Source organism: Lepidothrix coronata, unplaced genomic scaffold, assembly GCF_001604755.1.
Source record: "Lepidothrix coronata isolate B3197 unplaced genomic scaffold, Lepidothrix_coronata-1.0 Scaffold309, whole genome shotgun sequence".
NCBI classification, from domain to species: Eukaryota; Metazoa; Chordata; class Aves; order Passeriformes; family Pipridae; genus Lepidothrix; species Lepidothrix coronata.
In genome coordinates this window covers 289,976-304,832 of record NW_016690489.1, presented here as the reverse complement: position 1 = coordinate 304,832, position 14,857 = coordinate 289,976, and the positions used below count along the sequence as shown (strand labels likewise).

The 14,857-nt window shown below is 45.7% G+C and overlaps 2 protein-coding genes across 9 annotated transcripts; one reads left to right on the top strand and one right to left on the bottom strand.

The window, feature by feature from the left end:
- Nucleotides 1–185: 185 nt before the first annotated feature.
- On the bottom strand, nucleotides 186–13,822 carry CCNE2 (cyclin E2). 8 transcript variants are annotated; one of them, XM_017837743.1, is made up of 12 exons: nucleotides 13,744–13,822; nucleotides 11,968–12,006; nucleotides 11,772–11,880; nucleotides 11,534–11,593; nucleotides 9,462–9,613; nucleotides 7,521–7,656; nucleotides 4,981–5,127; nucleotides 3,642–3,737; nucleotides 2,790–2,924; nucleotides 2,037–2,148; nucleotides 1,223–1,377; nucleotides 186–846 (listed from the first exon to the last, which is right to left on the bottom strand). In XM_017837743.1, the coding sequence occupies exons 2-12, from the start codon at nucleotides 11,979–11,981 to the stop codon at nucleotides 745–747; spliced, it is 1,218 nt and encodes a 405-aa protein (XP_017693232.1). In that variant the 5' UTR covers nucleotides 11,982–12,006; nucleotides 13,744–13,822; the 3' UTR covers nucleotides 186–744. The 8 variants fall into 8 exon arrangements, with proteins under 8 accessions (XP_017693232.1, XP_017693237.1, XP_017693236.1 ...); XM_017837748.1 differs by having other exon boundaries at nucleotides 11,772–11,877; nucleotides 13,744–13,789; XM_017837747.1 differs by lacking the exon at nucleotides 13,744–13,822 and adding an exon at nucleotides 13,436–13,490 and having other exon boundaries at nucleotides 11,772–11,877.
- LOC108508713 (basic proline-rich protein-like) lies at nucleotides 12,302–14,119 on the top strand. Its single transcript, XM_017837733.1, has one exon. The coding sequence runs from the start codon at nucleotides 12,302–12,304 to the stop codon at nucleotides 14,117–14,119; it is 1,818 nt and encodes a 605-aa protein (XP_017693222.1).
- Nucleotides 14,120–14,857: the final 738 nt, after the last annotated feature.

The following is a 14,857-nucleotide window of genomic DNA, read 5'->3' as shown; positions in this document are numbered from 1 at the left end:
ATTATGTTCTTTTTGCAAGTTGGTGGCTGGCTCGTATAGGACAGAACTCCTTCCTTCCAGGACTGTACTTCCAGTTATGGTTACTTCAGCAGCAGGTCCTTTGCTGATACTCTTACCTGAGGTCAGTGATAACATTAAAACCACAGTTTATGGCAGGCTTAAATGGCTGCCATAAATTTATCAGCCTCCTGTGGAGCTGGAATTTGATACAAGGCTGGCTACACCGTACTGCACCGGCAGAGTGGTTTCAGACATAAACTGCTTACCCACGGGCCTCTGTAATACTGCACCTGAGCTGGGGGACTAACTGACAGGCAGTGAGCTCTGACCTTAGCAAGAGAAGAAAAAGAACAAGTCACGAAGTGGTAATCGGTACAAGCTGTCAATAAGTTCTCCTGCACATTTAGCCCAAATTAAAGCAAGTGTGACATGTAAGCTGAGTGGACCAATTTTGCCACTAGGCACTATTAAAAAAGTTCTTGAAATTAATAAGTTAGGAATGGTGAGAATTAAACTAAGTTGTGTCATAATGGACCAAGGTGGTCCGGGCTCCTGTGACAGCAGAGTGGAATGCTCAGCTGAACTCTTTTTGTCAAGTCTCAAGGATGATGCTGGTCTCAATTTCCTGCTGCATCTTTTACTGCCAAAGTCTTGAATAGCAGTAAAGAACGTGAGTCACCTTTAGTGTGGTCTTGTTCTGAAGCACCAAGTCCTGTTTCTGAATCCGTTAATGATGTTTGTATTTCATTTCTTCTCTGTGCTTTTGGGAGGGGTTATTATTCCACCTGTTGACAGGGGCGATAACTGACCTGGGGCAGTGGACACTACTCCACTGTTCACTTCTTCCTGTGAGTGGGGGGAAGAAGACACCAGTTAGTACCCACCACAAGGTCGGCTCTTTTGTGTCACTAGTCAGCAGTGCTACCTCACACCTCTCATACAATTCAAGTACTCCAGAGTTAGGATACTGAGTAAAGCCAAGGTGACATTACACAATGAAGTAAAGATTATTATCTTAGGAACACCTCTCCAGTACTGGTAATCCAAGTGTTTGCTTATGGCCTGGGAATGTTACAGTAAAACACATGTTGTTTACAGCATCACTGGTAGTTGGGCACATCTGACCACACTGGCTGAGGGGAGCCAGGCCAGGTGTGAGCAGGGAGAAGGGATGTGTAATGTACCCTCAGCTGTCTGAACTGCACATCCATAGACCACCTACCAGCATGTCCAAGTAATTTGTGTGTGTCTGGATATTATGTCGATCTTCTGCTGCAACCTTCTTAAAATTCTTAAGCTTCACAGGGAATCTTTTTGCCACATTCACAAAAGGAACCATCCATTCTACACACTCTGAAATGTTCTCCCAATCTAAGCCTAGGGAATAGGACACAGGAATATATTTAAACATTATGAAGGAGTTGCAGTGTTCCAAAATGGCCATAAGTTTAAAAAAACAATAAATAATAGTGCAGATAGAAATTCAGAAGCATCCTCCCAGAAACTGGCAGCATTTTCTTATGCTTGTTACATGAAAGGGTAGTGGCTAAGGATGGTGAGTGCAGGTCACAAGGGTTCTTGGTGCTTTCCAGGGAAGGCTGAAGCAACTTTCAGCTTCAACAGAATGTTCTGGGTCATGCTATAAAAATATACACTGGGTGCTGCTGAGAGAAATGACTGCTTGGGAACTACATTTTAGGACAAAAAGTAGCCAAATATATAGCTAATGATCCCTCAAATAATGGGAAATAATAGAGCAAGTATTATCCCAAAACCAAGAACAGTAAATCTGCCTCATTTCCTTAGCAAAGACTGCACTTCTGAAGGGGTGTCCTTCTTTTTTGAGTCTTTGTAACATCTGAAATGGTAGGAAGTGAAATTAGGGGGAAAAGAAACCCACAGAACAAACTATTAGTGTCCCTGTAGCTTTTGCTCTTTGGCAGTCTGGTAAACCAATACACTCCAGCTGCCTTGGGCCTGTGATAGCTTCCAGAATTCCCTGCTCAACAAGGCCAAGCTTTATAGCTGTGTCTTACCTGAAGCTTTCTTAACTATTTCAATTGAGGTATAGTGGCAGAGCGCTGCAGCAGCTAGTGTTCTGTACTGGAAATCCAAAGAATTCACATCCAGAATACACAGATCTAAAAGCTGAGGAAATGAAGAGTAACAAATTTTAACAGCTGATACTTTAGCATAATCCTGTGTCAGAGATGGCTATGCATACACATTCCTACAGGTTCTGCCCTGGAACAGGGTTGAGCTCCAGGAAAATACTTTCATAAATTTAAACACTACCTAGTGTGGTATTTACATCACTGAGCTACTCAGCTTCAGTAAACCTGAGATTAGGCACAATACATGCCCATGCAAACTGAACCACACACAAAACAGACAAAACACTCCCCAGGCTGCCTTCACAGCAATTACACAGAAACACAGTTAATGGCAACACAGTTAAAAACAACCAACTTTCTGTAGGGTCCTCTCAGAGCTGTTGCTGCTGTTTACAGAATGCTGCAGTGTATAGTAATTAAAAAAATAACAGAGATTTTTATTTTTCCAGGGTACAGTAAAATTTTAAAATATGTGAAGCAGGGAGACAAGAAACAGGGGTGCTTGTCCTCAAAACTGAGTATGAACTTCGGTGGTAGAGTCAAACTTGCACATTCCTTAAAAAGTAACAGGTGAGTGTAAACAAGGGAACACTTCCTTTCATGGCTTTTGAGGTGTAATGTTAAGTTTTTCTTGTCATCACTCCAAGAAGCACTTTCCAACAGTTTAGTACCTACCTGTGCTATCTGAATGAATTTTTCCTGAGAATACTGAGGTAGCAGCACTTTTGGAACATCCTTCAGAGCATCCACTTGAAGATAGAGGTTCAGCCAGGAGACAATTGTCACTGGACAGAGTTCCCATTTTAAAGCCTGCAAATATTTACCAAACAGTTAAGTGCCTTAAACCACTTGAGGATAGTTTTCTGCTCTGACTTCTTCACATACCCCTCCTTCTGAGATTATTGCACAGATCGTTAAAAGACCCTAATGATCATGTACAGTTTCAAGTACAGTCACTTTAGATTGCATTCTCACTGCTTTTTGAACAGGGTTTGCTACGATCAGCACAAACATGTATCCCTATGCCTTTGCAGTTGGATCTTGTGTACCTTCCCCATTCAGAAGCTGGGAAGTTAAAGAGTATATTCTCAAGCCTTCAGGCTAGCTGCCTGAACCTGCAGCTCATATCTGTTAAGGAAGAATAGATTTACAAAGAGTTCTATGCTGGTAAGGATGGATCCTTGCCAACATGAGGGGCACTGAGTAGTATCAGGTCTTTGCCTGGCTCTCTAGAGACCCCAGTTCCTGGACAGCAAGGGACCTTGGAAAGCGCAGTGCATTACACTGACAGCCTTCTAGCCTGCCCCAGTAAGAGCCTTTATGTTCATACAAGCATGAGAAACCTGCTTGACTTCTCACAGTCAGGGACTGTACCCCAGCCAGGGGCTTCAGAGGTCCACTGCACATACAACAGAAACAGGGACGTACTGAACGTGTTCTCTTTCTAAGCAAATAAGTGACATTAAAACACAAGGCTCAGCTGGACAGTCTTCCAACCAGCACTTAAAAACACAGCTAAGTTATTACCTTTAACATAATAAGTTCCATTCTTACAATATCATCTTCACTGCAAGCACCATCAGTGACGTAAGCAAATTCCTGTATTTTAGGAGCATAGATTTCCTTTAAAGGGAGAGAGGGGAGGGAAAATGAAGATTAGAGTGTCTTACAGTTCTAAGAAAGACTGAGAAAATACTGGCAAATACTTTTCTGTCCCTATCAACATGTTAACATTTCTTATGCTACAGTGTTTTTCTCATGTGTGAGGTAACCTGAAACTCACAGGATGAGGAGATAACATATAACCTACTTGTTTTTTAATATGTTGTAAAACACAATGGAGTTATAGCATCTCTTTTAGCTTTTGGGGAAATAAATGCTGACCAAGCAATCAGAATTCCCTTTCATTTATACTCTTTCTACTCAGTCATTCCAACTGATGTGAAAACATGCACCATCCTAATTCTGGTACAGGACACTGCTGTGCTAGAAATGGGTGGCTACTACAGGTTACCTGCAACGTCGGTGCTGAGGTAGTTGCGCAGATTAAAAAAAAAAATTAAAAAGCTAGAGAAAGATGAGAGAAAATGCCAGCCACTCTAACTGGCAAAATCCATACTGCAGAGATGGTTAACAAGGAAATTTGCCAACCCAGTCATGCCAGCTGAGACCAAGCATAGCTAGGTGTGTTAGTAAAAGAGAGTGTGCCAGCAAAATTCCTCCTATACCAGCTGGCTCTGTGGCCACTCTACAGCCCCACACACTTCCTTAGGACAGGTAGCACAGAACCTTAGCATTGGGAATAACAGTGAGATCTGGGGATTCCCAGTATTAAAACGTAATATCTCAAGTGTTCTGCTCAGCCTGGCCTACCATGCACTACACAAAAATATGCTCCTGGCTCGGAGCTGTAGCACACAATGTAACATGTCACCATTGCTGCACTTTAAAAGACTAAAACTCCACTAAATGGGTTTATAAGGATATCAGCCTGATGTACAGGCAGATTGAGATTTAGGCTTGGTTTTGTTCAAGTCCCACACCCATTCCTGAGACTGTTTGCCAACTGCTGTATATTTGAAAAAAAGACAAGACAAAACAAAACAAAGCTACTTCTAGCACGTTTGCATGCCTTTTAAGTTTATGTGGTCTCCTTCCCTGCTGCTCAGGAAAGGGAGGACAAAGACTACACTCCAAGAGATTGACATATGCACAGCTGAAGGAAGACAAAAAAATTTCCCCTTCTGACCCTCAGTATTGTACATACACTATCAAGTTCAAAAGATTCAGACAGAAGAAATAAATGTTATCACTGTCCTTTTAGTTACTCCAAATTCAATATCCTCCCTGTAAGAGAGATTCTTACCTCAAGTTTGGAGGCAATGAATAATGAGGTAATTCCTATGAGCTGAAGCATGCTCTTGTTAATGTTCTTTTGTGTCAACATGAATCTATCAAAAAAGTCTTGAGCTAGATAGAAGGTTTCCCGGTGGAGTGCATACACCTCACACACCTACAACAGGAAAAAAGAAAACAATTCAATTTTCTGTTATAAAACTCTGTGTACACACATTGGAGCATTCAAGCTTTAATAGCAAAACACAGTGTGCACTATTTCATTTTTTGCACACACAAACCATCATATACTTAAGTGTGGAAGGATGCAATGGTTAGTATGGGGTTGGAAAAGGTATTTCCCATTGCTCCCATCCAAACACAAATTGCCTATGATATACTAACATACTTTGAAAAAATACTTTTTCCAATTTAAACAGCAATCATTTTTCCTAAAAATGCGTACAGTTTTTCACTCAAAGCCTTGTTGAGGGGAAAAACCCAACAAAACCGCAATGTGCACACACACACACAAATTAGCTAGATTAAGAATACTAAGGGCTCAAACCTCAAGTTGAAGTCAGTGAGCAAATCCTCCCTGTATTCCTAGTAGGTCTGTCCCAGGGTAGAACCACTAAAAAAAATTGAAGTCTTTGGCTCTACGGCAAAGGAGCCTGGAAGCTGCTGCTGGAGGGGCCTCTGCTGGCAGGCCAGGAGCGCTGCCTGCAGCCCCTCAGGTTCACTGATGGCCTCACTAAGCAGGAACAAAACTACAAGAGCAGCCATCTGCTCCATCCCAGTGCGTGTTTCCCTGGCAGGGAGAACTTTTAATACTCGCATTGTATCAAAGTGTTTCAAATGTCAGTTCAACAAAAAGGGCGAGGAGACTGCCCAGGCCTGGAGATCTTAGGGGGAGCTCTACCTTTTCATATAATCTCTAATTGAATTTGGGTGGGACTACCACAAATGCATCTTATCTGCAACTCTATATCCCTTCCACAACTAGAAAACAGTTAGATATCTATAAATTACTTACAATCTACATGCAGTAAAGAACAGGAACAGAAAAGAATATCCAAGAAATAGATCCTAAGTGCTTCATTATTTTACTTGGATACTATTAGCTATTTCCCAAGATAAGGTTGGAGGCTCATTTGCAAATTAAAACCCTTCCTGACCACCAAAAATTCAACTGGTTGGCAGAAACAGCACAGCCCATTCTTTTAGACCTGATATAATATTTGCCAATTGCTGTGCTACTCTGATGTTATTTGTTACAAAGAAGATTCAGAACCACAACTGTACAGACCAGGCCCACCCTTAAATAAATGGCATCATTATTGTAAAAGTGTATTGTCCAAACATAATAATGCTTATTGTAAAAGTGTGTTGTCCAAACATTAAACAATATCTCAGTTATAATATTACAGAAGACAGTGTTAGGAGTTGCTGGGATTTAAATCCACTGCGGCGTGTTGAACCACCAAACTAGACAACAGCAAGGCCCTTGCTGACATTCTTGTTTGGAAACTGGGTGATTTCCTAACAGTTCAAGACTTCAGAAAAAGTGCAACAAACCAATGTAATGGTAGTATGTAAATTACACTTTAGAGGAAGTAGAAGCACACAACTAGAATAGTTTTTGTATTCAGTCCATATTATTAAAACAAAACAACTTTCCTTTTTCTTGAAATTCCCTGCTCTTAGCACTGGTTGCTCCACCAAGACAGTGAGAGTGCCACCGTAACATCTGCTTCCTTGGAATACTTGATGTGGAATTGATAATCCTGCAAGGACTCTTCTGCTGATGGGCAAGGATTGCATCAGGCAAAGATTGCTTTTGGCAGTGGTGACTGAATTCGCTCAATATAAAGTTCTTGGAAACACCTCCAAACCATAACTTTCTATTTACAACACTGATACTCCTTCACATAGGCTGTCAAGATTGAGAGCTTTTATTGGACAACTGGAATAGTCTTAAGTAAACCAATTAGATCAGAATATGGATATGATTTATTTGTAGACCTTTCACATAGGGATCTGTCTATATCAAGAACCTTCAGCTCTCAGCCACTGATGTACTACTTTCTTCTGCTCTCTTCATATGATACAATTAAAAATTCCCTATGGAGTCAGTAAATAGCACCAGGGGCTGACACTCAGAAGCTCTTGACAGGGACAGGGTGATAACTCAAGTCCTCGATACAGATGTTTCATGGCTTAGATACAGTCTAACACGTAAAGTCAGAGTTCCATACGTGGTCTGTCTATAGCAATTTCACTACAAGTCTCAAAATTAGATTTCTCTCCCTTGCAAGAAGTAGTATGGCAAGGGCAAAAGTTAAGTACTATTGCTCACTGTCCTGTGTGGAACATTCAGCATCTCCTGCCAGGGAAGGCCTGGATGTAGCTCACCAAGGGGATCAGAAGCAGTCACTGGTTCTGTTGCAAAACAGTTTTGCCATTTTTTCATAACAGAACATGTTGGTATTAGATATTTATATAAAAGCTGTGCTTCTACCTGCCTACTTCACAGGCACAACACATGGCAAAGTAACTAAAAGAACACACCTCCAAGAGCCAGTCCAACAGTATCGATCTCATGTGAGGCTGCAAACTGGAATGTAGTGACGTGAAGTGTTTGCAGTGAGCGTATCTGTTCTCCTTCATCAGGATGTTCAGCCAGATATCTTTGGAGTTTCCCCAGCTATAGAATAGAATTACACAAAGCATTATTAAGTATATATTCAGCTCACAGAAGGAGAATAAAAACACTATTTGTTGTTTACAGACATTCGGAAACAAAAGTTCCACATACTACAAGATCTTTACGGTAATCGCAAAACTGCAGGTATACCTGGGACATTTTACACCACCACAGCAGCAGCCTGCGAAGATCATCAGCAAGTCCAGTTCTATAGAACAGACATTAAACCTGAACATGTGCCCCCCAAAGTTGCACATGCAGGTAGTTTCCTATTTTGCCTAGTTGGGTTGCTGTTCAAAGAGCGAGATAAAACCAAACCCTCCCCCATAAAAAAAGGTAACACATCCCCTCCCTAAGAAAGATAAAGACATACATGAAGTTGGTCCAGTTTAGTTTGAAAAAAACATTTACAGATGGTATTTAAAAGTCACTCATCCATCCCTTTATTGCCTAGCCTACTTCAAGGCTCAGAAGCAGGCTACTGAGGGGAAAACTGAGTTCCTGTTTATTGCTAACATTTATTTGCACTCCAGTCTACTTGGGAAGATGATGCCCATATCATCAATATGGTTTCTTTGTATTTGTTATTAATTGATATCGGTTTTTTCTTAGATGTACTTCTCATGCTGCAGGTACTAAGAGGGACAGTGTGTTAACCAGTGAAATTATGATTTCCTACTGAAATTTTCGGAGCTTTATATTTACCTTTCCCCAAGCAGAAGTAGAGAGACAGAGCTGACCACAGGTATTGCCTACAAATTCTAAACCACATCAGTTTCATTCTGTCATCATAAGTTAAATACTTGTTTGTTTAATGCACAAGTCCCCCAGTTTAAGCAAGCAAGCATTGAGAAATCAATTACGATCTTCCTACAGCAATTAGGGAAGTGTGAAGAAGTCAGGAAAAGTAAATTATCCTCTTATTCAGCTTATCAGAAAGGATGGAGGTCAGCTTTACCAGATGCCTATCAACAAGAGGATTAAACACCTTGCATGGAATTCTGTATCTGACCATGTCTTTGAGGCAAAACATCAACAGGCAGCATCTCCCAGTTCTGATCAAGTTTTGGCCAGAACAAAAAAAAAACATCTCCCAGTTCTGATCAAGTTTTGGCCAGAACAAAAAAAAACAAAGTGTATCTAGAAAGTTTCTCTTAAAGTAATGCTTCACATTCTGCTTCTTTTCTCATTCACCTCAGCAGAAGTTTTCCCTAATACATTGCAGTAAATTTACCACCTCTTTCTTTAAACCCCAGGCTGATACAAATAGCAGCTGATACTCATCTAACACACCTGAATGTCTAAGAAATTCTGAAACTGAAAACTATGATTTAGTCATATAATCTACTCCTCTGCAGAAGGGAAGCTTTCTAGAATTGTGACTGCACTAAGCATACTGCACTGCATTAGCAAGCTACTTGTGATATTGCCACAAGTTTATCTGAACATTTTAAAGTTCTCAGTGAAAATTTTGCTTCATATTTTTTGGTCACTCAGTTCTAATAGTACTGAAAAAGTTTAGTTTAACCATTATGTGCCTCTTAACCACTTGGAGTCTCCAGTGTTAAGTTATAAAAGAACAGCTTTGAAAGACAAAAATTATTTGCCTGGTAAGATAAGATAAGATCAGGAAAAAAAAAAAAAAAACAACAAAATGTCTATCTTTTTTTTGAGACATTGAATTTTTTGTGGATTGAGGAGACAAGCAGAGGTGTGTATTATACAAGCACAATGCAACAGATTTTATTGCAGTAGTTTAGCATATTTGATAAAACATCAACAACTACTGCATCCAGTAAACTTACTTGAGTTCAGGCAAAGGCGACGGATTTATGAAGAGGTTACTGAACCTGTACTTTTTGAATCTTGAGAAGTCAGTGGTTACTGATTCTTTGTGAGGTGTTTCAATAATTATGCAAGGCGAGATGCCTCCAGTTATCGTGGGCGGCCAACAACTCTGCAAAACAAACAAGGTATCTTTAAAATGCTGGTTTTACTGTGAGAGTAAGAAAGGCACGAAGTAGATTATAGTAACAGCAATATATGTAAAGTATGTTAGTCTTTTTGGATCTCAGTATCAATTCAGGCACCGAAACCAAGAAAGACAAATCAAATGCCAATAAAACGTTTCACAGTAAAGAGGGAACATGTATAAACAGATTTGATGGATTTGGGGAACTCAGCTTTGACAGAGACAACCATCTTTAGTTCATGAACCCACAAGTAACCTATTTGTTGCTTGAGTTGCTCAGTTACAGTACAAAAGGCAAAGATACTCATTGGTACTAAAACAGAAGACTGTAGGTTGCTAGTCCTATCTACTTATCTACTCAGAGGGAAAAGAAAGGAGAGGGTGGAGGTTCTACTGTCTCTCAGTGGAAATTCAGCAACTTGTTATCTTCCAATTAAGTGCTCCAGAGAGGAGCCACCCATCTCAGCTCCAGAGCTAGATACCCACTAAGCAAGCAGCGGCTGTTAATACCTCTCAGCCTGCAAATGCCAAATATGGGATGCAATGACTCAAAAGGAAAGAAGTGCAAAGGTATTCATGCAGAAAGCCTCAGAGAAGGAATTCTAGATTACTGTAGTTAACTATAACCTGTTTCACTAACACTTATTTGGCTCTACATAACCAATACAAGTAAGGAGATATCAAATCCAAGGAGCACATGCAATGTTGTAGTGGCTGACAACCTTCAAAATGGTGACACAGAACTTTAATTGTGTGGAGTTGGGGGAGAAATCCCATTCATAAAGAATGGCAACAACAGCCTCTGAACACAGAAACTTTTCCTATATAGTTGACTTGCAAGGTAAACTACACAGGATTCCCTTAGTATATCCAAACCCATTTATAGCCAGACTTCAGTATCCCAAGAGTGAAGTTACATATTCCAGCAGAATTGACCTTAAGGTGCAGCCCAGAGAAAAGGGAGGTCCTACTCCTCCTTCTCTCCTGTGGTCCTCACTGCCCAAGTCCACCCCTTCCTTCTTTGGTCAGCTTTGATGTTTGTCAGACCCTCTGCTGGGTTGATTCAACTCACTAATGTGGCAAAACATTAACTGAACCTGCATACTGCTTCATTCAAAGAGAACCAAAAACAGAGCAAGGCAGGGGATGCAGTGCATGGCCAGCTATCCAGAAGGAGACAGGAAAGCAGTATTTCTCCCTTTCAGCAAAGGTAAGTTGTGACACGCAGTTTCACTCCAAGTACAGCTGATGTACTTACACAGCATTTTTTCCTACTCAAGGTTTACAAAGATAGCCCCACAATCAGAAGAGTTTCACTTCACCAGAGCTGTTAAGTCTCATTTACTTTACAAACTGCAAACAAGATTGTTTGCAAGAGAAACTTATATTATTTTACTAATCAGCTTTAAAATAAATGTCTGTAAAGCCCCTCACTTATTTTAAGAGTAGCCCGTGTTAGTGAAAACAGATTCCTAAATTGATTTAAATAATCAAAAGAACTGTTAAATGAAAGTAAAGACAGCCTGCATGGTTATGAGACAACTAAATGGCCGTGAAACCACACCTAAAGTTAAAACAAGTGCAATGATCTTGTTTAGACTTGCCTCTAGGCCTTATCTGCTCTGCATATGGAATTGTTCTGAAATATCTGGATTTATTCTTTTACACCTAACCTACTCTGCAGTGGTTTTTACATTGAAGGATCCTTTATCTGCAACAAAGTCTCATGTAAAAAAGGCAAAAACATTTAAAGAGGTGCTAAGCTCCCACAGCTTTTTAATATCTGAAGATACAAACTTCCCCTATTCAATACTTTCTGGTGTCAAATGCATGATTTCACACCCATCAACATAAACCAGATGGAGTCCCTCACCTAGTTTGATCTGGTATTCAGGATTGAATTACCTTAATCTCATATTGATGTTTTTTAGCAATTTTTCCATCTTCTCTTTTCTTAATCTCCTGCTGAGAAGAGACACACATCAATACACTGACAGTGAGCAGCACACCCACCTCTAGAGCTCAGGCAAACTTTTGCTACCCCGTCCCACTTTATAACTTGGCAGAGTAAAGACTGTCCCATCCAAATGCACTGGAGAACTTTCAGTATTATTAAACTTTTCAAGTTGCCCAAATAGGTCACCTCTGCTGTTCTCCTTTTTCTGGTCTGGAGATAGTCTAGTGTTTTTAGTTCTTGTGGAGACTCTTCTTGACAGGACAGTGGCTGCTGCTGCTTGGCTTGCAAACGGCTACTGTGAAGAGAAAAAGACATTAGACATTGGGAGAGCAGCAGTTGTTGGATGAGTACAGATAATCTTGGCACAACACTAACAGCTTACCTGCGTCTTGACATCTTCTTTGGGTTTTAAGATCTCTACCTGGATCAAAGGAATAAGATGAGCTCAGATAGTGTATCATACAAAACTAAGACCAAGTTCCCTACTTTGCATCATGAACTCATCACAAAAAGCAACACGGTTTACACAGCTCAAACAGAAGGGCACAAGTACTCTACCGGCCTCAGGAACCCCTGAGCAGAGCATGACTGTGGTATATAACCACACACGGCTCCACGTCCTGCTGCAGGGTGCCCAGGTGTGCCAGTGGCCAGTGTGACTCAGGCTGGATGGGGGTGTGGAGGAAGTTATAAAGGGACATCTCCCACACAAGAGGATGTGGGGGGTCCACGGGGCTGTGACCCCCTCCACTCCTCCCCACCCTCCATTCCAGGTACCCCCACAGACACAGGTTTTGCCGGTGCTGCCGCTCCCCCGGGTGGATTCTCCCCCACACCTGCCGGGTTGGCGGTGCCGCGCTGGGACGGGCCGGGCCGGGCGCCGCCCGCGCTCCCGCCGCGCCGGTTCCGCGCCAATTTCCAGCGAGCGGGGAGGCGGCGGCGGCCTTGCCGGGATCAGGCTGGGCGGGGGGCACCGCCGCCCTCCTGCGCTCCCCCTCCCGCGGGGCCGATCCAGCACCCACCCGCTCCTGAGAGTGCTGAGGGGACGTGTGAGGGGACAGGGCCACCGCCCCGCCCCCCCCGCGCTCCCGCCTGACTGCGAGTGCGGCTCCCTCCAAAACCTGAGGGGGAAGGAAGGGGCTGCCGGGACGGCGCCTTACACGCGGGACACCCACCCCCTGCCAAGACACCCCTCACAGGGACCCTCCGAGGCGGGGACTGGGGCTGTGAGGGGGTGTCCCCACGGGCACCCCACTCCGAGGGCGGAGGCGGGGAAGCGGGGACCAGCAGGGTGCAGCGCGGGCGGCGGTCGGGGTCAGCCCGCCAAGCGGCTCGGCCGGCATCCCCGCCCCCAGCGCGCCCGGCTCCCTCCAAAACCGGGCAGCCCGCCCCCCGCGGGGCTCTCCGAGAAGGGCGCGGGGCAGCCGATGGCGGGATCCCGCCGGCACCCCGCGCTGCTCCCGCCGGGTGCGCTCGCCCGGGCCATCGCCGCTCACGGCCCCCTGTGGATGGGGCCGCTCGTGGGGACATCCTCCCCCAGCCCGCTCTCCTCAGACACTCTCCCTCCAAAACGCTGCCGGGGCGGGCGGGCGAGCAGGCAGCCCGCCTTACTGCTCCCGGTCACTGCTCCCGCCTCACCGCTCCCGCCTCATCAATCCCAGTCACTGCCCCGCGCCGCCGCCAGTGCGCCCCTGACATCCCCCAACACCGGCACCGGGTCTGCCGGTACCGCCACCACCACTACTACCATCATCACCACCATTCTAACCACCACCATCAGCGTTAGCATCACTATCGTTATTATCGCCACGCCAGCCACCCCCCGTCCCTCCCGACAGTACCCCGCGCACCTCTGTCGCTGCCGCCCGGGCCGCACTGCTCAGCTGGCGCCGGCGCCAACCCGCTATATAGCGCGCCGGGCCCGCGCTGCGCATGTGCGAGGGCGGCAGGCGGCTCCCCTGCCCGCCCGCGCCCCGCTCGCCCCAGCGCCGCCCCTGGGCCGCGGGGCCGCGCCGACCCCCGCAGCCCCCGGGACACTCCGCGTCCCGCTCGCCCGCCCCGTCTCTCCCGGCAGAAGCGTCCCGGGAGAGCGGCAGGCAGCGCCGGGAGGAGCGCTGCCACCGCTGCCGCCGCCCGCTGCCTCCCGCTGCCCTGGCACCTCTCCGTCTCCCAGGGCACACCCGGCACCATCGCCCCGCTCCGCTCCACCGGCCCCGCGTCCCGCCGGGACGGCGGCGGCTCCGCCGGCGGCCGCGCGCGCCCCGCGGGGCTCGGCCTGCCCGCCCCGGGGCGGGGCCGCGGCGGGGCCGCCAATGGGAGCGCGCGGAGCGGCGGCAGCGTGCGGCGGGCACGGATGTAAACACGGCCCCGCCCCGCCCCGCGCCCGGGACCGCCGGCGCGGCTGTCAGGAACCGCGGCACCGGCCTCCTGCCCCCCGCACACCGCCCCGCTGCTGTGGAACCGGCACCCTGACACCCTGCCGGCTGTCACATCCCACCGCACACGGGTGGGCTGAAGAGGAGGCTCAGGGGTGACCTCGTCACTCTCTACAACTGCCTGAAAGGAGGGTGTAGCCAAGCGGGGGTCTACCTCTTCTCCCAGGCAACCAGCAACAGGACGAGAGGACGTGGTCTTAAGCTGCACCAGGGGAGGTTCTGGTTGGACATAAGGAAAAATTTCTTCACAGAAGGGGTAATTATACACTGCAATGGGCTGGCCAGGGAGGTGGTGGAGTCACTGTCCCTAGACATGTTTAAGGAAAGACTGGATGTGGCACTGAGTGGCACAGTCTAGCTGACATGGTGGTGTTCAGTCAGAGGTTAGACTCAATGATCTGAGAGGTCTTTTCCAACCTGATTGATTCTGTAATTCTGTGACTGTGTGAACAGTAGCCTTCACCCCACTGTGCTCCCAGGGGCCTGGGCTCTGCCCCCATAGGCCTAGACCTTCTTGTCCAAAAGATTTCCCCAAGGTCCCTTCTTTCCCCTTCCCATTTTTCCACTGTGTTTAACCACAGAGAAACTCATCCTGGCAGAACACAGGCCTCTCCTGAGCACAGCTTCCATGGTCTCCCATGGACAAACTCTATCCCCTGCCGAGCAGCTTTCCACAACTGCCAGCCAGGCCCACCACTGCACCTTGGGGTCCCACCCAGCCCCAAGGCTGCAGTGCCCACCGTGGGAGCACCCACCCTGTAATGCCCTTATCCAGCAGAAGACAATGCTGGAAATTACCCTCAGTGCCAGGCATGCCTTCCAGTCACTGCTAACATC

Coding starts and splice junctions, on each gene's coding strand:
- LOC108508713 (XM_017837733.1), top strand. CDS start 12,302: ATGTGGGGGGTCCACGGGGCTGTGACCCCCTCCACTCCTCCCCACCCT.
- CCNE2 (XM_017837743.1), bottom strand. Junction 3,738..4,980: donor TCATTGCCTCCAAACTTGAG/GTAAGAATCTCT, acceptor CTCCCTTTAAAG/GAAATCTATGCTCCTAAAAT. Junction 847..1,222: donor CAAATTACTTGGACATGCTG/GTAGGTGGTCTA, acceptor CCCCACTCACAG/GAAGAAGTGAACAGTGGAGT.